General features: G+C 51.1%; 8 protein-coding genes across 8 annotated transcripts; 3 read left to right on the top strand and 5 right to left on the bottom strand.

The window, feature by feature from the left end:
• Positions 1–295: 295 nt before the first annotated feature.
• PV05_06402 (uncharacterized protein) lies at positions 296–4,483 on the top strand. The gene has a single exon (XM_013459134.1). The coding sequence runs from the start codon at positions 653–655 to the stop codon at positions 4,157–4,159; it is 3,507 nt and encodes a 1,168-aa protein (XP_013314588.1). The 5' UTR covers positions 296–652; the 3' UTR covers positions 4,160–4,483.
• PV05_06401 (uncharacterized protein) lies at positions 4,450–6,528 on the bottom strand. The gene has a single exon (XM_013459133.1). The coding sequence runs from the start codon at positions 6,040–6,042 to the stop codon at positions 5,362–5,364; it is 681 nt and encodes a 226-aa protein (XP_013314587.1). The 5' UTR covers positions 6,043–6,528; the 3' UTR covers positions 4,450–5,361.
• Positions 6,529–7,175: 647 nt separating this feature from the next.
• On the bottom strand, positions 7,176–10,318 carry PV05_06400 (phosphate:H+ symporter). The gene is made up of 7 exons (XM_013459132.1): positions 9,700–10,318; positions 9,553–9,647; positions 9,437–9,505; positions 8,960–9,329; positions 8,097–8,855; positions 7,725–8,050; positions 7,176–7,668 (listed from the first exon to the last, which is right to left on the bottom strand). Exons 1-6 carry the CDS (start codon positions 9,757–9,759, stop codon positions 7,727–7,729), a joined length of 1,677 nt encoding a protein of 558 aa, XP_013314586.1. The 5' UTR covers positions 9,760–10,318; the 3' UTR covers positions 7,176–7,668; positions 7,725–7,726.
• Positions 10,319–10,690: 372 nt separating this feature from the next.
• PV05_06399 (uncharacterized protein) lies at positions 10,691–13,426 on the bottom strand. Its single transcript, XM_013459131.1, has one exon. It carries the CDS (start codon positions 12,786–12,788, stop codon positions 11,202–11,204), a length of 1,587 nt encoding a protein of 528 aa, XP_013314585.1. The 5' UTR covers positions 12,789–13,426; the 3' UTR covers positions 10,691–11,201.
• A 1,367-nt stretch (positions 13,427–14,793) lies between these two features.
• PV05_06398 (uncharacterized protein) lies at positions 14,794–16,070 on the top strand. The gene has a single exon (XM_013459130.1). The coding sequence runs from the start codon at positions 15,288–15,290 to the stop codon at positions 15,627–15,629; it is 342 nt and encodes a 113-aa protein (XP_013314584.1). The 5' UTR covers positions 14,794–15,287; the 3' UTR covers positions 15,630–16,070.
• PV05_06397 (uncharacterized protein) lies at positions 15,914–17,562 on the bottom strand. The gene has a single exon (XM_013459129.1). It carries the CDS (start codon positions 17,449–17,451, stop codon positions 16,141–16,143), a length of 1,311 nt encoding a protein of 436 aa, XP_013314583.1. The 5' UTR covers positions 17,452–17,562; the 3' UTR covers positions 15,914–16,140.
• A 204-nt stretch (positions 17,563–17,766) lies between these two features.
• Positions 17,767–19,696, top strand: PV05_06396 (uncharacterized protein). Its single transcript, XM_013459128.1, has one exon. It carries the CDS (start codon positions 17,891–17,893, stop codon positions 19,538–19,540), a length of 1,650 nt encoding a protein of 549 aa, XP_013314582.1. The 5' UTR covers positions 17,767–17,890; the 3' UTR covers positions 19,541–19,696.
• A 968-nt stretch (positions 19,697–20,664) lies between these two features.
• On the bottom strand, positions 20,665–22,501 carry PV05_06395 (uncharacterized protein; the record flags this gene model as incomplete). Its single annotated transcript, XM_013459127.1, has 4 exons — positions 20,665–21,267; positions 21,318–21,484; positions 21,535–22,367; positions 22,419–22,501. 4 exons carry the CDS (start codon positions 22,499–22,501, stop codon positions 20,665–20,667), a joined length of 1,686 nt encoding a protein of 561 aa, XP_013314581.1.
• Positions 22,502–22,695: the final 194 nt, after the last annotated feature.

The raw sequence follows: 22,695 nt of genomic DNA, 5'->3' as shown, positions 1-22,695 counted from the left end.
GAAGAAAGTGAAAAGGGGTGATGCTGGACATCTTAAATGAGAACACGTGATAGCGTATGGTAGCGCGTTGGAAGAGCGAGTCTAGGGTCACCAGGCCTCGGTTTAACTGGTGATCCTTGCGTCAAGCCTCCGATGGCTCCATCGAGTGCCCATCCTTGCCCCCGGAAATGGTCGGGAAGAATCGTCACTCGGCTGTCAAAAATCGAGCTTCCAAGCTTCCTCCCCTCCCGAGTGCCCCATTAAGCAAAACGTAAACACGCCGAATCCTGTCAGACTCTCGACTTCTTCCTTCGTCGTGCTCCGAAATTGATGTTGTATGCGCCTGCTCTTCTTGTGCTACCCTTGGGATAGAACCAATTCTTTTCTTCAACGTCTTTCCTTCACCTACGTTGCTTCTTCTGCTTCTTCTTCTTTTTCCTCTTCTACTACTTCTCACATTCCTTTGCTTCTAGAGCTTGCATCAATCGCCTCATCCTCGCAGTGCGAGTGTGGAATGTTAGTTAATTTCAATTCCCACGAATCATTCACCTGCTACACCCGACCTGTTGGCCGCCACGCTCTGCTCAACACCAATGGTATGCATTCCTGCTACCGAACCACCCTGTCGGCGATAGTGGTCAATGACAACATAACTCCCCGGCACAATTAGACGATGGATGATGCTGCACATGCCCATCCTCATTCACCTGCCGCTACCCTCGCGCGTCCTCGGTCGACCACTACTCTAAGCCTACGCGAACAACATCCTGCTCAGTCAACCCCTAGATCCGTCCCCCACACTCGCCAGCAGCGTCTACTAAGTACCCGCCATGCAAGGTTTTCCGCTCAGAGGTTGTCTGTGAACGGCCTCACCATCCCCTTTGCTCGCCCAGTTCGATCGTCCGAAAACGAGAACCCTCACTACTCCAGCCCCAGATTCATTAAGCGCGAAGAGGACGGAGACAATACTGGGAGATCAGCAGATGTGAAGAGCACGTCTCCAAAGTCTTCTATTCTCAACGAAATCACCAACTCGGTCGTTTACCGTGTGCGCGACCTGCAAAAGAGACCTCCGATTCCAGTCTTTCAAGGGTCTCCAGGGGGATCTTGCACAGAAGACGTGAGGCAGCACACGCCCTCTATCTATCAGGACGCCTCAAGCGAATTTCAGACCCCTTCAGTCACCGGCTCTACGCCAGAGTCGCCCAGCATGGGACTCCGAGAGGTCTCAGTCAACCTTCCGCGACCATCACCTCACAAGGAGTCGCCGTCTTATCGTTCCATACGAAGCAGCCCTCGCCGCAAGACTTCTCTAGCCAAACCTCGATTCAATTCGGAAGAATACATTGAACACATTGAAAACGAGTTGCAGATGGTCAAAGATGCCATGTATTCGCCCACCACCAATATCTCATGGAAAGAAAAGCTTAAGAAGGCGAAAGATGAGAATGAGCGGCTCCTCAAGGAAATCGAGATGACGAGAGTTTCTTTTGAATTGGAATTGCGTGCGACGGTGGAGCGGTCAGCAGAGACTGAAATGAAACTGAAGCGGAAGATTAAGGATCTTGAAGATGAAGTCGATCTTAAACGGACCGTCATACAAGATTTGGAGGTTGACCGAGAAGAAAAGAGAATCGACCAGAGCACAATGGAAGCCTTGAGGGCGAGAATTGACAGATTGGAAGAAGAAAAGGTCAGCCTTGAGGTTACGAATATGGACATGGAGAAGCGGAACGAGGTTTTGACCCAGCTACTCGCACTCTCGCCTACGAAGATGCAGCAAAGCTTCCAACTTCCAACACCACGACGAAAGTCTGCACGTCCAATGTCCATGATTATTCCCCGGATGCCGTCTTCTCCTTCGACCCGAACCCCAGCCAGCAGGCCCCAGTCAGTCCTCGTCTCACCGGCGCTTCCAATTGCCGATTACTTTCCAATCAATGTCGCATCCTCACCCATCGCAGCAAATCAATATGGCATTAGTGGACCTTCTCTAGGAGGTTCCGACGATGTGGAATCAGTCCGTTCTGGGACCAGCATATCCTACTCGCAAGCAACAGACGTGACAGACTCGAGACGCTTAACCATGGCTTCTCATGCGCTGAGTAGTCCAGAAATCATTCCTACCAATTCTTCAGACATGAGACCGCCACTACTAGCACGACAAGCTTCAAAGAGAAGACCTCGAAAATTTATGCCAGGCTCAACTCAATTAAAGCCTCTGTTGTTGCCGACATTCACAGCTGACAACGGCAATTTGCCTTCGACCTCGCCTATCACCTCGCCCAAACGACCGTTCTCAACTCATATTGCTGGACCGTCCTACAGACCTAGAGAAGACACTCTTTCCATTTCACGAAGTACGACCACAGATATTTCTAATAGCAGCGCACCTTCCAGCCCGACCCGTGAGCTCAGTGACCAACCCGGTCCGTCTCTTCAGAACTTAGACCAGGTACTTGCTCAGCATGAGGAGACTTTTCAAGGTGATGCTATAAACGAAGCACTTGCTAAGCTCACTCAGGGGGCTCATGATGCACAATATCACACCCCTGTGCAGCAGATAAATCCGAAGCAAACAATCAAAGCCTCGAGCTTCGAGACGCCAGGATCCCGCCCACGGGTCAATTCTTGGCTGCTGAGAACTTCCACAACCGGTTGTGATGCTGAGGACTCCCCGCTTGATACTGCAAGTGACAGGCTAGGCGCCAGAAATGTTCTTGTGACCGATGATTCCCCAGATATAATTTCAGGTGCCATTGCACGAGATTTTGGCGATCTTCGGGTATCAACCGTCGGACACGTGGGGGACGGTATTGATATACCCCGACCTTTGTTCTCCAAAGAGCGCGGGCAGCCAGGAGGACCCTGTCAATCACCCTCATACTATGACCAGTCACCATTAAATCCTCGAAAACGTCGCAAAGCAGACTCGGTCCGCAAGGATAGGCGCTTGGAGGACGACAACACCGACGAGAACGCTTTGAAAAAGCCCTTTGAATCAGAGACCACGAGGCAAGTGCTGACTCCAAGCTCTGTTGTGCAACGAGCAGCTGGACAAGCTGGGAACCGCCCCAACCATTCTGCAAAGGGAAGCCAGAATGCTGCAAGACCACGCAACCCGATTGAACTTCTTCAACAACGGAACATGGGCTCAAGGACTTTGGCCGCCATAACCATTCGCACTGTGTATGCTACCTTGACGAGATATACGTCCTACATACAGAGCTTCAAACGTGACCCTCTTGCTCTTGCTCGACGAGTCATAGCAAATGCATGGAGAGCTAATTGGGGGGCTTTTGGAAAGCTGAGTTGGTGGGTGCTGGGCTTATTCCTCGGGCACCGCACCGTCAAACACGAACAATCAGAGTGGGACTGGGAACAATATGACGGCGAGAGCATTGCCAATCGATGCTGCGATGGCACACCGGCAGAGACTGGAGTGCAGGGGGATGAACGTCCCATCCAGGAAGCATCCCATGAACGGACTGCCGACACACGCACGAAGAATCCTCCTGACGAAGCGTCTGCATCTATGCGAAAGGACATGAAAGCCGGTTGGGGCAAATCCTTATATCTCTGGGGCAAGTTCAGTGTTGCGATCATGCTTGCTGTGGGTGGAGCGATAATTAAAGGACCGGCAGAAATGTTGCGAGAGACTGAAGAGCGAAGACGGTCACGACAGAACAGTATTGCTGACAGTCAAGGAGCACACGAGCGTAATCAGTCCAGCATTTCTCCTGGCACAGCTGAGCACAGTCAGGAATTGGACCAGAAAAGCCAAGGACAGTCTCAAGGACACATTACTGGCCACGACGCATTTCAAGCAAGAGAGCCGGTCCGCTTACGCCGAAGCCATAGCTCTCCAACACCTTCACCACGAGGCTACCGCTTTGACACTACTGTAGCGGAACACAATGCTTCCACTACAGGCGTTCAAGTCGCAGCTGATTCCCCAGATGCAGCCGAAATACCCCTGACACCTGATCACGGGCATGGCTTTGCTGGTGAGACATTGAAGCCGATGAGAAGCGGGCGTAAGGGACTCGACCCTATATTCGCGCCACAAGGTGACGAGATTCCTGGGCCTCACATCCTTGCACATTCCACTGCTACCTCTAGCAGTTCGGTCCTGGAGAACACCAACCAATCCCATCGCCAATTAGCAGAAAATGGTTGAGCCCACAAAGCCAACTTTATCATATTCCCTAATCCTACGTGCTGGCCGTCGGTCATTTGTACGAGGAGGTGGCGCTATTCGGAGGAGAATGGAAGGAGCAGGTGCACTTGCACGACTAATGAGTTTATGAGCTTTGCATTGCATTGCATGGCATAACGAGATGATAATGTTGCATCATGATGCATTTTGTATGATAAGACGAGGGGAGCGAATGGTGGACAATAATATGTGTGAACGAAGAACATGCCTACGATTGATAGCATGCGCGACTGTGCCTACAACACATGCCACGCAGACAATATGATTTGCACGGAAACCTTGGACTTCTATTCATGGTGCCAGTAGTTGACGTTAGCTTCACGGCTGGAACCATAAGGCCATGATGATAATGGAAAACCCAATCTAGAGAGACACAACCTCTAAATGAATGAGAAAGGCCTCTTTACTCGGTTTAGCCCTCTAGAAATGTTTGTTGATTGTAACGTCGCCTTGCTATGGTATCTGTCCGAATCTGTCCAAGCAGATATAGATAGCAATACAGTTTGACTCGTCGCTTCGCACCGTTACAACGCATGAGCCTACGGCAACTAGCTTCTGCCATCAGGCTTCGCGAGAGGTCGGCGTGCCCTTGTGGCAGCCGCCTGTAGACAGTCGGCATCACTTGGGCGCCTCCATTCAAGCCTAGCTGTCGTACCGGGAGGCTTAGACATGCTCTTTTTGGTGGGTAGATACATGATTCCATTGATCGGGGGTCGAGGGTCGTTCGAGGCTGGACCGCTGCCCGGGTTCGCAGACACGAGAATGTCTGCTGCTGTGTCGAAAAGCGACCAAGTTGGCACCCCCTGGAGAGCATAGAGATCTTCATAACAAGTTCACAGTGTGCGTTGGTCCAACACGGCGCAGGCGGCCAAGTCGTTGCGCACACATTCATGCCTATTCCGAGAACCATATCTGTCGAGACCTGAGACTTCGCGGACGATGTGCTTTCGCACCCACGGTGGCCCTAGTCAAAAAAAATCATCCCTGCGGCCAAATTGGTACGCACGAGTCTGCCTCCCTCAACATGACCATCGTCGTGCTTTGCTGCCTTCCAGCCATGGGCGTTCTGACGTGGCAGCATGAAGAGCTCCAGCATGGTCCATCATATCAACAGGCAAGGCTTCTGTGTCTGTCCAGCTCGGTTCGGCTCAGCCCAGCCCAGCTCAATCCTTGTCCTTCCCCTTGTCATCCTCTCCATCTTTATCAGGCAGCTTGCCCTGACTTCTCAATTTCCTCTTCTCCCCAACATCCCAATTATGCACCCTGGCAATCGCGACTTCCAGCGTCGTGATCTGCACTCTGAGAAATTCCAAGTCCTCCTCAGCCGCGACAAGGCTCTCCTTCGCTTTATCCAGCTTTCCCTGCAACAGCTCCTCCGCCTCATCAAGAGGGTATGCGACCATCACATTCGCGCCGAGCCATAGGTACACTTCATCGATCTCGGCCGGTTTGATCGTGGCTTTGGCGTAGAGCGTATCTTGCAGGCTGAAAGTCGTTTCGATCCCATGCTTTTTTGGCCTCTCCAAATCCAACTCGTCTAGGTCCTCATCATCAAGCCCGTCCGCGCCGGTCTTGGCTGCCTGTGATGCTGTTGAGGTATCACCGCGCTTCTTCTTAAGAAACCTGACAACCTCCAGTGTGCGCTTCATCTCGGGTAACTTCTCCCTCAGGCCCACAGCCCTTCGTTCGACGTTTTGCTGCATGAACGTGTACTTGGAAACCATCTCTTGGAACCGCGTGAGTGTGGCTTCGACATCCGCGAGCGATTTGACATATTCGTTGACATTGGAGAGGAACGGGAACGAGGGGATGCCGCGGGGGTTGGTGGTGGTGTTTGTGTCCATTGTGAATGGGTTTCGGTGTCGCTTTCCCGTAGAGGAAGAACGAAGTCCTTTGTCTTTCTGCGGAAGAGATTGGTCTGGTTTCCGGAGCAATTGTTGTTTGCCTGTTCTTGGGAGGAAACGCCGGCCAGGTAGCTTAGCAGGGGGTGCGGTCCAAATCGGTAAGAGAGTTTTGCTAGGCGGATGCCTGGGAGAAAGAGCAGCCGAAGCGTCGGTAGAAGACAAGAAACTGAGATAATGGACTGACTGATCGCTAGACCTGTGGACAGGCAGAAATGATCTGTTTCTGACTGCCCAGGAATGGTCTATGGACGAGGCTCTCGGTAGCTCCAATACCGATCAACAAAATTTTGGTACCAACCCCGCAGAGGCTGTCGTGGCTGGCAAGGAGGCTTAAGGGCCTTCTCGGCGAGCGAATTTGGGCGCTTAACGCGCCCAGAGATTTGGGGTTTTTCTCTCGGGCGATAGCCATCGGGGACATCTACGAGGGACATAGTGGTTTCTACGCCAGGACCCCTCTCGCCCTATTTAGTTCGTCAACGGCGTAAAATAGACTGTAATTTATACCTGTAATAGGATAGCTTACATAAAAAAATATAAACGTATCGCCTAAAGATTTATAAAGATCTAGATACTTATTATAAATCCTTAGGTTTAGCCTTTATTATTTTTTACGATTTAACCCGAGATCAAAGGTCGTAACGTATTTTATCGGTCAAGGATTTTACCCCAGTCACGGACTTTCTACTTTTGTCTTCAGAATCAACTTCGATTATTTTCACAACGACGATATTGACAACAATATTAGTATGCGTCGATAGCGCTCGTCAAGGGCTACGAATGGATCCGTATCCCGGAATACTGTACCTGTTCCCGCGAATGTCTCCGGAGCGACAGTCAAAAATGTTACTACTGATGAGGGGTACTGTAGATGCTATATATCGACTATCTTATCGTGCTTTTAGGCGTGTCTAGAATTGTGTGTAGGCTTACGGAGTACTTCTGCCAAGGTTATAAACCTCTTCTCGCCTGGGAGGATCTTGCTTCCCTCTTATTTCTCACGCTACCGGTTATCGGTGCCATGTATCACTGCTGCATACATTGTTATAATCAGCATTCCGCTTCTACGTACTATCTATCGATCCCCTTGCCAAGACAGGTATTTTGCTAATCGGTGTATCCATCTTATCTGAATGCACACTCGGAGCCTCATTCTGAATTCTCATCAACCCCAGTGCTTGCCTTCTGATCCAAAATGTTCATATACATATCCTCTTCCATTAAGATTCTTTATTCTATCTCAAACTTAACATCCAGTCTGAAAGATTATATCCATGAATGTTCTGACCCAACAAGACAGAAGCTAGATGTTCGATTTCACTTTTGGACCTCTTCCTTGTTCCACTGGAAGGACAATGCATTTCTTCACACAATCTCCTGATCAGAAACCTCAGATAACACAGCTATTGCGCCTTTACGCCCGTCGTCGGCCTCCCGACTCGGTTACAATAGCCCCTTCAAGTACTAGTAGCTCACGTTCCAGCAATACATCACTCACCAAGGGTCGAGATAGTCACCTTGTTCCGTAATGAACCAAATGGTTAAGGGGTACAAATTGGTCGCGTTACTCTATGCTTCGTCAGTATGGGTCATCAATATCAATAGATCGGGGCATCTGGACAGACTTTTAGACTTTCTCAGGGTTCAGTCTGGCTTGGTTCTCCTGCCACTCTTCAAAGTCCACCACATCCGCATCCTTGCCTTTGGTCTCGGGTATCAGAAAGAAAGTAATGATGGCGCCCAAGATATTGCAAGCAAAGAAAATCCACATTACATTCGCAAGACCGATGATGTTGTCGCCACTGAGGTAATTGAATAGTAGTGCGGACAGGATGGCACCCAATTTACCCACGGCAGCACTGGTACCATGCGCCAGCCCTCGTACTCGTGAAGGGAAGACTTCAGCAGGGATAATGAATGTAGTGGCGTTGGGACCGAAATTGAAGAAGAACTACATTGCAATCAGTTAAGCGTGTGAACATTTGATGTCAACGTACCTGGGCAATAGCAAAGCAGACAAATTTCCCTCCAGTTCCAAGATGATCATAGTCGCCCGCTATGACGGCAAACATCAAGGCAACGATTAGGAATCCTTGTATCTGTATCCAACGTCTACCGAGTCTCTCGACAAAGTATACTGTGAAGAAGTATCCCGGAACGTACCCGGCGACAGCAATAATGAGATTTCCGCACGCATTCTTCATTAGAACATCGTACTCGGTTTTGCCGGTAGAGAAACCGATCTCACTGAGGAGGACTGACTGGTTCAGATTCGTGCCATAGAAGGCAACGTCGAGCAGGAACCAAGTCGTGGTCGTTCCCAAGAGTACACTGAGATGCTTCCATTTGCTGAAGTAAACGAAGAACGGCTTATACTTGTCGAAGCTTGAAGCACTGGCAGCGAGCTTCTTCTCAAGCGCCGAAGTGGTTGGATCGACAGAAGAAGCGGTCCCGGTTGAACGAACAGTACTGCGCAGTGACTCTGATTGCGGTTCCTGACCAGATTCCGAGGAGGCTCCGTCCTTGCTCACACCAGACTTCGGCGAGCCCGAGCCATTCAATTCTCGAGATTGTAAGTATTTCCTACCCTCGGGCATGGTAAGGCGGAAGTAGATCGTAGCAAGGGCTGGGACGAGCCCTAGGCCCATCTGGATTCGCCATACAGCGTCCAGTTGACCGTAATGTCCTTCTGCGCTCAAGGCGTGACTGAAGGATGCAAGAATGATGACCGTCGCAACAGAACCTGCGAGAGTGCCCTGAGAGACAGAATAGAATCAGCTGAAGAGCCATTGAAAATCTCCACTCAAGTTCCTAGACACAAGGATCGGCGGCTTGGTGACTCCACAATGTCAAGACTCACCCAACCTTGATTTGAAAAGATCCATGCCAACAACTGGCCACGCTTGAGAAGCAGAGACCTCTCTGACACGATCGCTGCGGACATGGGGTAATCCCCTCCGATACCAACTCCCATCAGGATTCGGAAACAGAAGAGATAGATCATCTTCAAGGTTGGGGTTGGAATATCGTTGGGGAGACTGATGGTAAGTATCGTGCCAATTATCACCACGATTAGTTCTTTACCATAGACAAACTTTCGACCAAAGACGTCTCCGAGGAAGCCGAATGAGAGCTGTCCGATGATGTTGCCAATGTTGGAGCCTGCATTGACAAGACCTCGTAGGAGGGGCGGATAATGAGGCTTACGGCCGTCCAGCCCTCCCCAGTATCTATATAATTGCATGTCAGTGACGGCTAGCTCGATGCCAACGAACAAATCACCGAACATGGTCACCCCAAACATTGAGAGAAGGGCCCTAGAGGGTGCAAAACTTACTCATAGAGCCATACTGGCGTCACTAGGTTAATGATGAACAGGTCGTAAGAATCAAGGAAGAAGCCGACCCTGCCAACATATTAGCCTTGGTTTGCAGAAGCAATCAAGTTCCATACCCGGTGATAGCAAATAGTTTTAGATCTCCGTTGGTCAAGTTCCACCTATTCTTCTTACCATTGGCAGTCTCAGAGGACTTTTTTTGATACTCTTCCTATACGAATCAGTGAGTGCAAAAGTCGTTCAAAGGAGGCGAACAAGCCCACAAACGTCACCCGTGAACCATCATCGTCTCTGCGCGCATAGCCATCATCTTCCCACCTCATAGTTGACCGTGCAAAAGGTGGTCAAGAAAGCTTTCAGATGCAGTTGTGATATTTATTGGAAGTTATAGATGGGCCAACTCTGTATCATAAATGGAATCAATTGGGCCCAAAAATCGTATTCGTCGCCCGTTGAACTCATCCAGGATTTTCAATCATTTGTCCTCTGAAGAGGGGTGGTGGTACATATAGTACGTGCAGCTGCAACCATTGTGCATCTCCGTCGCCACGCGTTGTATACCGTGACACATGGATCTGTTCCATAAACCCCAAAACGCGCGAAATCTCTGCAAGTCGTCGAGACTCGTAGTCAACAACAAAGACAGCATCGAGGAACGTGTTGTAGAAAACTGAATTGATTGAAGGAGATCCAAAATCTCTCGACCTCCAAATTCTGTGGTCTGACTTTTAATCTCATGAATATAGAAAAGCTCCGTGCGACTAGTTGAGGTTGAAAAGTCGCAAATTCTCCGATGGCAAGGGTCAGAGCACTTGCAAAGTCCGATTCATCTGAATCAACCAACCGGGCAGGGTTGGCATCTCTTTCCGGATAACTCTGGCCCGTATCCAGAGAAGGGAGTATTGCATAAAGGGGAATTGAAATGATCACGGAACTAGAATGGTTTGTCACCTTCGGGCGTATGGCCTGATGGTAGCCCATTCATGCCGTTCCGCAGTTAAGATCCCGGTCATTGGAAATTCAATAGACCTAGCCAAATGCAACCTCTTGCACCAGTGCTTTTTCTGCAGCAGAAAGACTAGAAAAGAAACTCAAAGAAATAGACACTGTGAACCCGCTTGACCGTCTACCGAGGAGAACTTGCTCTACAAGGAAAACAGGAAAGGGTTAGGAGAACAGCCCCGTATACATATAAAGGCAGTGCTAACGAATTTTACTAACAGAAATAAAGTCATGTTCACTGAGGACCATTTGGCATGATCTCAGAATTGAAAGAGCCAATCCAACCAGCAGTGAAAAGCAGTCGGTTATGGAAATGGGAAAGAAGTAAAGGAATGCGAACAACAGGGTGCATTGCAAGTACGTGACATGCATCGTCAAGTAATGTTCATATTCAGATTCAAGCACCCCTCTACCTGTTGTCACAACTGCCATGGTATTCCACCAGCAGCCTCATTTGCTTGACTGTGTACCGTACTCCTTTTTTTCTGCTCGTGGGAGCTCGCTTGTTTCTCGAGATCAAATAATTTCAACAGGTGCCGCGAGGCTCAAAACAAACACATGGTGCATCCAGTCCACGTGCTCTTGCGTCGTCATTCTTCATGCAGTGTCATTAAACATTTCTCCGAGAAACCATGTCTTCTCTTCCAATAACGCCTTGATGAGTGCGGTAGCAGTAGCCGCGACCCTTACGCCTGTGCAATCCAAAACCGTGTCCATGACAACAACCACCGTGTGTTACAGTGTTTGGTGTTCATGCTCATGCTCATGCATTCATGTTCGCATATGAGTTCTGGTTCCTCAACTTCTGTTGGCTCTCCCATTCCTGTCTCTGTCTCTTCATCACCTCCGCATCAAACGCTGGTACTTCCTGAGTGATCGTTTCATGGTTGAAACTTACTGCATGAGGAGTGCTGTTGTCAGTAAGAACGGTGTTCGATCGCATTCTTCTCAAGCTGCGCTTAAAGTTCAAGCCACGATCCCTGGAAGGTGTCGACGGTGGTTGCTCCATGATAGGCGACGTCGTCTCCATCGATTGTGCCGAGGCAGTCCGAGGCCGAGTATCCTCCTTAATATTGTTGCGACTCTTCATCTTTCGAAGTTCTCGAGCAATACGCTCCAATGTCGATCCGGACGCTTTCTGGGTTATTGTCACATCATCGTCCTTGGGTGGGGGCAATGGCTTCTCTGGTAGTTGCTTGTCCCGTGACACTTGTCGACTATGATTGTGGCTTCCGGTGCTGAAACTGCTGCTTGTGCTGGGTCTTGTGGCGTGGCTCTGGCCAGAATCGCGGTTTGACGAGGTACCAGAACCAAATGAGATGGCAGAATCCACCTTGCGGCGGCCTTCGTCCTCAGGATCACGAGAGCTGAAGGATGCCGCTGTTGGAGACTGACATGCACGTCCGGTTATCTCAAAACATTCGTCAATCACACTGTTTGCCATGCGAAGGTAGTTGTCCACTGTGCCTCGGAGATGAGTCCATCCTGTTGCATCCCCAGGCTGTTTATTCTGGTCCATAAGCGTGCCAAGAACGGACGTCCCCTTCTGCTCGACTGCAATGATATATTTGAAGAACATGGTGCGTTGCGTTGACAGCACCTGGCGAGTCAATTGAGCTGTTGGCTGGACAAAGTGGTTGGATTGGAGGCTGACTGGAGGATAGAGAGTATTAAGCATGGCGATGCAGTTTGCTTTGTTGAAGGGAGTTAGTGAGAGTTCGTTGATGAGAGTCCAGCGCCTCAGTCCAATGTATACCTGGGTGTAGAGGGCTTCGACTTTGCGTTCCTTTTCCTCGATCTCCATTACCCAGCGTAGAACTCCAGGATACTTGCGTGCCAGCTTGTCCCGATGGCTGATATCTTCTTGGTCAATGCCCAGCTTGTCGAACGCTGCGACCACTTCTCGTCTTCGTCGAATCTCCAGATCCCTGAGGTAGTCCATGGCCGTGAGAGCTTGGGGGAAGTCCACAAGGTCGAGCTCTGGCGGGAAAGATCGTCGAACAAAGCTGGTGATGAAGCTGGGAGGTAAAGAGGTAGGTTGAGAGGGTAACTGAGAAATTTCAGCCATGAGGTGAACTCGCAGTTGAGCAGCGGCAGTCATGGTGGCCATGTTTTGTTGCTCCTCGGCAGCATCTGATGTCTTTCGTGGGAATGCATTGCCGGGAATCGGAGGAGAAGGCGCTAGAGTCGGAGATTGTGGTTGGTTCTGAGTCGTAGCATTGAGAGTGTACATGGTTCGCAGGGGAATTTCATAGGTGCCTGGATATGCCAACAGGTGCTCCAGAACCCATGGGTAGGCGGCTCCATGTGAGCTGGCTTCTTCCACGGTAGGAGACATTGCCGTCGTCATAGCTTCTTGTCAAGGAGAGGACTGGCAGAAGCTATAAGAGGCGCGAGAGACCAGAAGGCCGGGTCGAGGCACGTGAAATAACTCCTTTAGACAAAGGTTCAGCTGTCGGGTTCTTTGATACTTTCAGAGACGTGGTACAGGTGAAGGTGTAAAAAATCAATTCCTTTCAGGTCCGACTCTTGACTTCAGTTGCCACCACTGGGTATCAGTAGCACCTGACCAGCGCCCAATTGTTTATCAACAACGCGAGAATTTGTCAACAACACACAGACTTGTATGACCTTGTGACGTCTGAGTAGAAGGACAAGCTGCGATCCGTGCGTCTGGAGAGGAAAACTGGGGAGTCACGTATACCGGACGGTTGGTGCACCGAGGGTCGGGAAATGGAGTCGTGGTCGTGGTCTTTGGGTTCCAGTGTCGTGAGTGTAGAGGGAGAGCTGAGGATCGACGGGCGCCGTCAAAGGTGAGGCAGGGTTGAGTTCAATGGAGGCGTTGCTGTATGAGCGAGTGTCAACGTGAAGGAGGGACGACAAGTTCTGAGATGTGGGTGACTGCGAGAGGCAAGGAGAGGACGTAGCATGAACAGCATGAAGTATGGAGGGGAGGTGACATTGTCTCGGGAGATGGAAGTTTGGGAGTAGGTCAAATATTCTCGAGAAGTACAAGTGCATGCAGGAAGCAAAGCACTAAGGCCTAGTACCTGAGATACAGTGGAGATGGCAGAAGATGCAAGACAAGGATATACTCTGTACTCCTTCCAGCAAGCCTAGTACGTGTAGTAGCTACGAGTTCACACTACCAGCATCACCGTCAGCTCTATCATTCTACTAGTCAACAATCACCCGGTAACTCTGGAAGTTGGAGTTTCCGAGTCTCAGAGTCCGTTCGTCACGACTCCTGTTGTTTGCTTCATCCCGCTTTTCTTCCACAACCACAGCGCGAGGCATGTGAATTGCTTGCTTGTCCTGCGCCTCAATCAATGTTGGTGTGCTCGTGCTGAGCTCTCTCTCTTGTCTCTGTCGACGAGTTGACTTCCACCTGTCATGCCGACGGACCCTTTCCGAAGTCATCACGTATACTACGGCTATGGCACCTAGCACATAAATCCGTCTTGAAGTGCTCGAAACCCTGGGCCACTACGAGTTACCTGATGTGCACAAGATTGCCTGGACAGAACTAGCACTAGGGGTTCACTTACCCTGGTTCCTTGGCCGCCAGCCCTGAACCCTAAGGCGCAGTATCCGGTGTGCCCCGTGGCTGGGATGGCTGCAGTACTGCCGTCTGTCCATTCGGCTCGTTCAAAATCCCCCTGGCATTGTTTACCCCAGCGGCCTTAGCCTCAACAGCCCACATTAGCCTGAAGAGCCTTGGACCCGTCTCCACAAGTGTCGTTGGGCCTGGTGAGCCTGTCACGGTATCCCAGCCGAGTTCGACATGTGAAGCACTTCAAAAAACGGCCTTCACTTCTGTCACATCTGCTGCTTCCAACGGCTGCGAAGCTAAAACATCTCTGGAACATCTCAATCATCAACGTCACTGACCTAGTTGCCCTTGAACATGATGGGCAAGTGTCGGCGGGCAGGTCCTTTGCCGTGCAAACTTCAGTCGGCTGCTCTTCACGGTACACGCGCGAAACCGGATCCGTGGGCCGAAAGGGACGCGTCGAGAATTGTGGCTGATCCGCTACGTCCTCAGTGTCTTCACTCTCATCCCCCTGAGCCAGCCTGTTGTGGTGTTTATTATTGATTATTGGAACTCTAACGCGACCTCAGCACCCAATGTCCAGGGTGGGGAGGACACTGGAGGAGCAACAATGAGAGAGGCCAAGTCTCGGGGTGGAATAAAACTCTGCAAACTTCTGCCGAAAGTTTTCGAACGCTTGCAGGGGGTCAGAATTTGATGCCGTCCTGCACCACGCGATACCCAACAAGGCTTCGTTCACTTCGACGCCCCAGTATAGATCCCTGACAGGTCTAAACTCATTCGGAAGAGCTCAAGCAGTATGCAGGGGAACGCGCGAATCGCGAGCCCACGCGTAACATTTTCGCCGTTAGCCGACCCGTCGCCGATGTGGTTGTTCTTCAGTTGGTCTGGTCAGTCACGTCTGTGAACTTCTCTGCGAGCCTGCACTAGCCGGGTTGGAATCTAACCTAACTCTCGAGGCGAGTCGCACCTTCAGGAACTAGACCGACGTGAGCGATGCTCAAACGGAAAGAACCTGGCTGAAGCGGGTGCGAACGACTTGTATCTACGTCAAGGTCTTGCGGATTTCGACACTGCTCCTCGTACGTACATCGTACAGTCAGAACAAGGAACACTACATCCTTACTACCACCAATCCTTTCCCGTTATGAATTTGAGTTTTTGCAACGCCTGAAGATGGAGCGGTTCCATTGACAATAATGATGCCTCCACCGTCAAGTCGGCACGCAGACATACCCGAAAGACACTCATCATACCCGTACTCGTACGGATACTAGGACGAGTATTCTGACCGTGATGACGGGAACAAAGGATGGACTTTCCGCCCGTGATTGGCGGGGTGATATCACTTATTTTGTTGCCTCCAACTCCAATGTTGCACAATCAACTGAAAACTGTTCCATGCAACGCCCACATAGAAATTATCCTCATGGTGGACTCGAAGGATTGCTTCGCCCTGTTCGAGGCCCATCTTCCGGCAAGATGTGTGCCGTTGTCGGACCAAGCAAGTCTGCAAGAATTGCCATGCAACTCTTGCTGAAGATCATCAGGATCTTCTCGGTTGTCCCGTGTTCCCCAAGCCGACGGATTATTTCGTCCAACAACATGCTTGCCCAAAACCATGGTTGGGCCCTCTAGACCATCAGCGGATGCGGCGTCCATTCCGTCACACTATGCTCTGTGAAGGAATTCAGGGCTGATAGACTCGCTCAAAAGGTGTGCCCCCTTGCCGATCCTCTAACAGTCGCGGTGGACCAAGCCTTCATCAACGGCCTCATGGTCCACAACTGCTTGCCTAAATGGTTTCCTTGGACCCCAGCTAGTCTTGTTCAGGTCGCTGATCACTTTGAGGAGGGGAAGAGAAATATCGATGCTTTCGGATGGCTGGAACGGCAGCCTCGGTAGCTACCATAACTATTGTACACAGCATCCAGCAGGGGAGAGAAAAGCCATCTATCCTGACTACGGGAGTGGCTATCGTGGTGTGAAACTGTCGTTAACTCTACCAAGACTCCAGGTTTCAAAGCAATCAAGCATAGTGTTCATTTTGGAGGCACCCAGAGGTGACGGAGTGCTAGCATTGTTGTTGGACCCGTCCCCATCACTATTGCCAGTCCGTACTCCGTAGTTCTCGCAATTATCTTCCTGATCAAGAACTGCTGGCGTTGCTGTCGGACCCTTCCTCGTCGCTATCACCAGACTCATCAAGATCACTCAATGCCCACTCGCCCAGAAACCCTTCTTCCCGGACAGGGCTAACCAAGTCAACCCGATGCTTTTCCGCCCATTCAACGACTCTAGATCTCTGTATGATCATGCTAGCCAACTCTTCAGGCTCAGGCTCACCATCGTGGCTTGTGATTCCATTTGTTTCGGACGATGTCTTCTTTCGTTTCGGCACCACCACTTTGCAGATACCCATCTCGTTCAACGCAGCAACAACATCTTCGCCTAGCATTCCAGTCCGTTCTCCTATTTCCCTAACAGTCATTTCCTCTTTGCGTGGATGGATCGTCTGCTTTTTCCTGTGAAACACTCTCTTTGCGTCCGCGTCAGCACTCTGACCCATAAAAAACCTCGCAATGCGCTCAGACCAAAATCTCAAATAGCTTTTCCTGCCCATGGCACTCAGCGGCTTCTCTGGGCCCCCAATCACACCTCCTTCCCATTCCCATCCGCTCAGCTTGTATGACACAGCCATCAACAACTGGCCCAGCTGCCGGTGCTGAAACGGTGGGAACACAAGGATGCATGCCAAATTATTCGCATCCCAGGATAAATTCTCCTTGGAGAAGAATCCCAGCACCTGTGTCTGATAGAGTATATCGTCCTCGAACACCGACGAACTCCGCTTGCGGCCACGCCCCTTTGTGACTGGCGCAACCGCTTGAGGCTTCGTATACGTGAGCGCATAGTACTTGAAGCCCCCCGTGTCGAAGAACACGCTCTTCTGCTCTAGGAATAATTTCCCGAACAGTGAGAGGTTCTGACAGTAGGATTTCTCGCGCTCGCCGTCGATTTCCCAGATAGCGTGGCCTTCCCATTCGTACACTTTGAAAGCGGACTCGGGGACTGGTTGCGTTTCTAGGCCCTGTTCGCGTCGTGTCCGGTGCACTTGCAGGTGCTGAGCGAAGTCGTTCGCATCCGGCGTGTAGCGGAAGCAGCATGGGCAGACGTACAAGCGGTCACATTGTGGCTGTTCTAAGCCATGTGCATTGGCCTGGCGAAGATCGGCGGCTGAGCCAGGCGTGTAAGCGTGTTTGATCGTGGAAAGGTGCTCGCGACCTAGAATGACAGTGTCGGGATAGGGACTGTAGTACCACGTTTCGAAGAGTAGGTTGCCCAGGACGACTTGGCCTATGTTCCGGTTCAGGACACGCAGAGAAACGCGGCGAGAACGGTGCGGTGAACCCTCCTGCAGGAGTGAGGTGGGTTCAGTGACTGGGACTGCCGAGGGCATAATTGAGGAACCAGTGAAGGGCGCGAAAATGCGCTTTCATCGCTTGTTCAAATACGCATCTCAGTATGTCACCACGATTTCGCCCAATATGATAATCCGTTTGGCTAGGACGTCAGTAGCCAATATCCACTCCAGCATCGTGAAGTCTAGAGTGCGAGGAGTGGTCGTTTGTATGTCACGCCGCTCTTAGCTGTCGCCAGCATCAGGCTGATCACGTGGCTGATATACAATGTTACGTTAAAGCGGCATGTAGGCCTCGACAGCCTCGAAAGTCGCCGTCGCCGAAACAAAAGGACAGATTGGGTCATTTAATGACAGCGACCTCTAACCCTTCACATTCTTTTCATCCCGAATACATGTCCTGCTTCTTCTAGATCTTCTAGTTTCCGTTATTAGACTTCTATCCTATTTTCTATCCCCATCGACCGACTATGCCATAATGATCCTCCACCTTCAGCGTTTCGCACTTCTTGCGGCCCTTCTGGGGCTCGCTTTAGCGTCTCTTTGTGCTGCTGAGTCAATCAATATACCCCCAGATGCCCCAATATCGTCCCTCATAGCCTCTGGCAAAGCCGCTCGCGCTCGAGGCGCGAACAGCGAAGCACTCGCATATTTCGATGCGGCTGTCTCAAAAGACCCTTCCGACTACATTACACTCTTCCAGCGAGGAGCAACATATCTTTCCCTAGGACGAAATGCACAAGCGAGCGCAGATTTCGATGCCGTACTGAAGCTAAGACCGGGTTTTGAGGGAGCATTGTTGCAGAGAGCGAAGATCAGGGCGAGAAATGCAGACTGGGTTTTAGCGAGAGAGGATTATTTGGCGATGGGAAGCAAAGGAGCAGAAGAGCTAGCACAACTCGAGGAAGCAGAGGGCGCGGCATATCTTGCAGTCGAGGCGGAGAAGAAGCAGGACTGGGAGGCCTGTATCAACCAAGCAGGAATCACCATCATGACGGCCGGAACATCCCTGTCTCTACGACAACTGCGGGCGAGATGTCGCTTTGAACGGGGCGAAGTCCAAGAAGGTCTGAGCGATCTCGCACATGTGCTGCAGATCCATCCCAGCCTGGTCGAGCCTCATCTTCAAATCTCAGCCATGATGTTTTACAGCTTAGGAGACACGGAACGTGGTCTGGCACAGATCAAGAAATGTTTACACTCGGACCCAGACTCAAAGCCGTGCAAGTCTTTGTTCAGGGAGGAGAAGAGCATATTGAAGCAAATCGACCATGTCAAAACGTTCATGGGGAAACGCCAATTCAACTCTGCAGCTAAGCTGCTCGTAGGCAAAGGCACCGAGGATGAACCTGGCCTATTGTCCGACATAAGCGCCAACCTTGGCACCCACCGCAAGAGCGGCACGATCCATCCCAAAGCCCCATCCGACCTTTACACGGCACACCTCGAAATGACCTGCGAAGCGTATTTGTCACTCAACAACATGGCCAGAGCCGCCAAATACTGCACCGAAGTACTCACCTCCAACCCGAACTCGCTCCAAGGCCTACTGTACCAAGCAGCGAAGCACATGGAGAACGAGAATTACGACGCCGCCATATCTTCGCTCAACACGGCGCGCGACAACCACCCCGAGTCTCAAAACATGATCAACCAAAAACTCCAAGATGCCCAGCTCGCTCTCAAACGCAGCAAGACAAAAGACTATTACAAAGTCCTCGGCGTATCGCGGGACGCTGACGACCGTACGATCAAAAAGGCATACCGTACCGCAACGAAGAATTTTCACCCCGACAAGGCTGCGGCCAAGGGCGTGCCCAAGGAAGAAGCCGAGAAGAAAATGGCCGCCATCAATGAGGCATATGAAGTCCTCAGCGACCCAGAGCTCAAGGCCCGCTTCGACAGAGGCGACGATCCGAATGATCCGCTCTCCAACCAGGGAGGCAACCCGTTCCAAGGCAGTCCCTTTGGCGCCGGAGGAGGAGGGCAACAGTTCTTCTTCCAGCAGGGGGGATCTCCTGGTGGTGGGCAGAGACAATTCAAATTCTCAACCGGAGGAATGCCTGGAGGCGGTGGTGGCGCTGGCGGAGGAGGATTCCCTTTTGGAGGGTTTCCTGGTTTTGGCTAGGGAGAAGGGTAGTTTGGCTCGGATCTACGGCCTCGCCCTGTCTCAGCGCGCAGAATATTGCTTTCTTGATGTCTTGAAATGAACAAACGAATTGATACCCCTCTATCACCTGGTCACATTCTTGGTCCTGCGGGTTGGTTCACTGGTTCGGGATTTTTGTTCGATCACAGAGACTAAGCTAAGCCTAGGCTCTGCATTTGCATTTGCGTTCGCATTTGCTCTGCTCCTTCTTGCCCGTTTCGGCAGCTAGCTTAGCTGTTCCGTCGCCGGCGCCTTTTTCCATCCTCGTCTAAGCAAGTATGTTCCTTCGGAATTTGGCACCGTCGATATGCACATGCAGGTCCCTCATGTGGAGGCGTCGTGATGAACAGCTGTGACAGTTGTACCTAGTGTCTCTTCGTCTTGCGACGGTCTCTGGGCGGTGCTGTGCTGGGCTGGGCATGTTGGGCTTATTATGAATTCGGCACATACACCCCTTGTCCTGTCTGGAACTTCCTCTGTCTCAAACTAAGGTGTCTCAGAGGACACTGCAGGATCGACCGTGTACGAGTGTGTACGAGCATAGACGGTGGTGTGACATTGGTCTTCGACGGTCACCCACGTCCCAAAACAGATCAAGTCGGTTCGCCAGGCTACTGCATCTGTCAAAATCGCATTCTCCGAATGGGTGCTTGTCAACGACGAGCGAGTGTGGCTGCAAAACGGGCAGAGAATAATTAGTGTGGTCCTAACCCCAAGTACCCCATACGCCAGCCGACGGCTTAATGCTACGGATGGACCCGCCTCGCCTCGGGACGACATCATCACTTCATCATGCACAGGGTGTTTCAGAGCACCACCAAAGGTCTTCTTTTGTATGCAGATTGATTACAATTGTATCATGTTGCCAAGCTACTTTTCTTCTGGCAGAGGACACAGCCCATAAGCTCCTTCATCATAGAGGCGACGTCAGCAACATCGAGTAGCCCATTGGGTCCGCATGCACGTGGTCGCAGCACCTCGATTAAGTGGTGTCTCACCCCGAGGAGTCTCTCGTGACGGAAACGGTCCCCATCTGTGAAATGAAACTTCTGTCTCAACAAAGCTCTTGTGACTTATGACCACTTCACCCATGGATTCCGTCCTCAGATCTTCCGGGATGAAATGCGCTTAAGGCCCGCCTGGCACGTATTGTCATACCAGTTGAGCGCCAGGCTGTCAAGCCAGAATATGCTGATTTTCCCCTGGACATTAGCGTAGAAGCTCAGGGTCGTCATCTTGTAGAAGAGATAGTTGAAGTTGATCTCTGTAAGGTGACAACCTTGGAAGTTGGGACAGGGCGGAATGCTGAAGTGCTGAGTAGCAACCACAACTTCAGTCTGAGTAGCGTTGTTCCACTGATATGCTGTAGCAACGAAGTCGCATGTTTGACTCCAGTCAGTTGCTCCATTGTCACAGGCGACCCAGGCTGACGAGGCACTGAACCAGTACACCGAGTCGCTGGCGCGGGGTCCCGCACCAAACGAGCTGGGAGGAATCTGGCCAGCGTTGGGAGAACCTGTGTCGTTGTTGGCCAGCGATGGAATGAATTGAGCAAGTCGCAAGCCATCTTGTGGGGGAAATGGTTCATTGGGTGGAGGCACGTAACTCCAGCCGTAGCCCCAGTAGAAATGTTCATACGGGTTGAAGACAGGTGGGAAATCCGCAGTATCGTTGTTGGCCACGGAAAAAACGGGGAGGTCATCGAACTACGGGTGGTCAGTCATCCGACAGCACGGGGCAAGTGAACATCACTCACAGAAATCTCGAATGGTCCAGTTTGTCCACAAATGGTTGCAGACGGCGCCACTGAAGAAGCTGACTGCGTGGTGGACTGTTCAGTGGCGGTCATGGATGGAGCAGAGGACCTCGGTGTTGTGCTTGGGGTCCCAACAGGACCAGTACCAGGGACCCGGGTAGGAAAGACTAGGACTGTATTAGTAGATTACACAGAAGTTTGTTTAGTTCTCACTCACCCGTTGTCTCCCAAGAGGTGTATGTCAGCGTCGTGCTGCCATCCCAATTGTTACACCACCCCACCTCTTGACCACCGATAGTAGCACTTATCCAGACGCAAGTCTGTCTCTTCTCGATGCCATCATCGTTGGATGCCTTTGGTGGTGCATAACTGTATTGTGGTGGCACGTATGCGTATGTCGGGGCAGTAGATACGCTGCTGGCAGCAGTCTGAGTGACGGTAGCAACGATATTGGTCACAGTGATTGTGGAAGCAGCAGCATAACGTGAAGCTGTTCCTGCAGAGGCTGTAGCTGCCGACCATGAGGAGGTGTTTGAGTAAGTGCCATTCCAGCCACCAGTAGGGCTAGTGAATTGTGCATGGACAGTTGTGTTCGAATCATTAACGCCCTTGCCGTGATTTGACGCAGATTGAGGAACCGGGAGAACGGTGACAGTGGTAACTTCAGCAACGATCGACTTCGAGGGTGTGAAGCTCCAATCGGTCGAAGATGTACCCTTGGACATGTAGAAAACGGTGCCGCCATTGCCATTGTTTGAGATCTCCGTGGCCTCGAAACCTGAGACCGTGACCGAATGAGTGAATTTGGTAGGGTTGGGATCGGGCTTGTCAGAGATAGGGAGGAGTTGGCTCTGTTCGATAACTTGCTGAGTATCCACCGAGGCCATCGAACGGGCAACTGAAGCCGGATCTTGCCCAACGATTGTAACAGTTCCAGGCGTGCCCGTAACGGTCTGGGTTGTGGTCTGGGTTACAGTGACAGTATCATGGATGAAAACTGTAGCGTAGACAGTGCCGTAAACAGTGACGGTAGAGCATGGAGGGAGTGTACTGCGTTCATGTCAGTGAGATCGACATCAACGACTACGACTCATCACTTACTCTGCTGCGTGTCTGGCTGGTAAGAGGCCGGCGATGGCGAGGGCTGAGATGCTTCCCAGCAGGAGACCGTTTCCGAACCTCATGGTGATGACGAACGGCCGACACGATTGAGTATTGAACAAACGAAAATCAAGAGAAGGTGAAGCGTCGAGAGATGGAAAAGAAAGAGGGTGTGAGAGGTGCAAGTGAGGGAGAAATGAGTGGCAAGAGGTCAATTTTGAAGGAGCCACATACTTCAGGGCACCTTCCGCAGTCTGCCTCCGAGACCGCGTCCTGA

The sequence above is a fragment of the Exophiala xenobiotica genome (genome assembly GCF_000835505.1).
Source record: "Exophiala xenobiotica strain CBS 118157 unplaced genomic scaffold supercont1.4, whole genome shotgun sequence".
NCBI lineage: Eukaryota > Fungi > Ascomycota > Eurotiomycetes > Chaetothyriales > Herpotrichiellaceae > Exophiala > Exophiala xenobiotica.
Note: the sequence above shows the minus strand (reverse complement) of the source record. Positions and strands in the feature narration are given on the sequence as shown.

Coding starts and splice junctions, on each gene's coding strand:
- PV05_06402 (XM_013459134.1), top strand. CDS start 653: ATGGATGATGCTGCACATGCCCATCCTCATTCACCTGCCGCTACCCTC.
- PV05_06401 (XM_013459133.1), bottom strand. CDS start 6,042: ATGGACACAAACACCACCACCAACCCCCGCGGCATCCCCTCGTTCCCG.
- PV05_06400 (XM_013459132.1), bottom strand. CDS start 9,759: ATGAGGTGGGAAGATGATGGCTATGCGCGCAGAGACGATGATGGTTCA. Junction 9,648..9,699: donor ATGGTTCACGGGTGACGTTT/GTGGGCTTGTTC, acceptor TGATTCGTATAG/GAAGAGTATCAAAAAAAGTC. Junction 9,330..9,436: donor ACGCCAGTATGGCTCTATGA/GTAAGTTTTGCA, acceptor GCAATTATATAG/ATACTGGGGAGGGCTGGACG.
- PV05_06399 (XM_013459131.1), bottom strand. CDS start 12,788: ATGACGACGGCAATGTCTCCTACCGTGGAAGAAGCCAGCTCACATGGA.
- PV05_06397 (XM_013459129.1), bottom strand. CDS start 17,451: ATGCCCTCGGCAGTCCCAGTCACTGAACCCACCTCACTCCTGCAGGAG.
- PV05_06398 (XM_013459130.1), top strand. CDS start 15,288: ATGACGGGAACAAAGGATGGACTTTCCGCCCGTGATTGGCGGGGTGAT.
- PV05_06396 (XM_013459128.1), top strand. CDS start 17,891: ATGATCCTCCACCTTCAGCGTTTCGCACTTCTTGCGGCCCTTCTGGGG.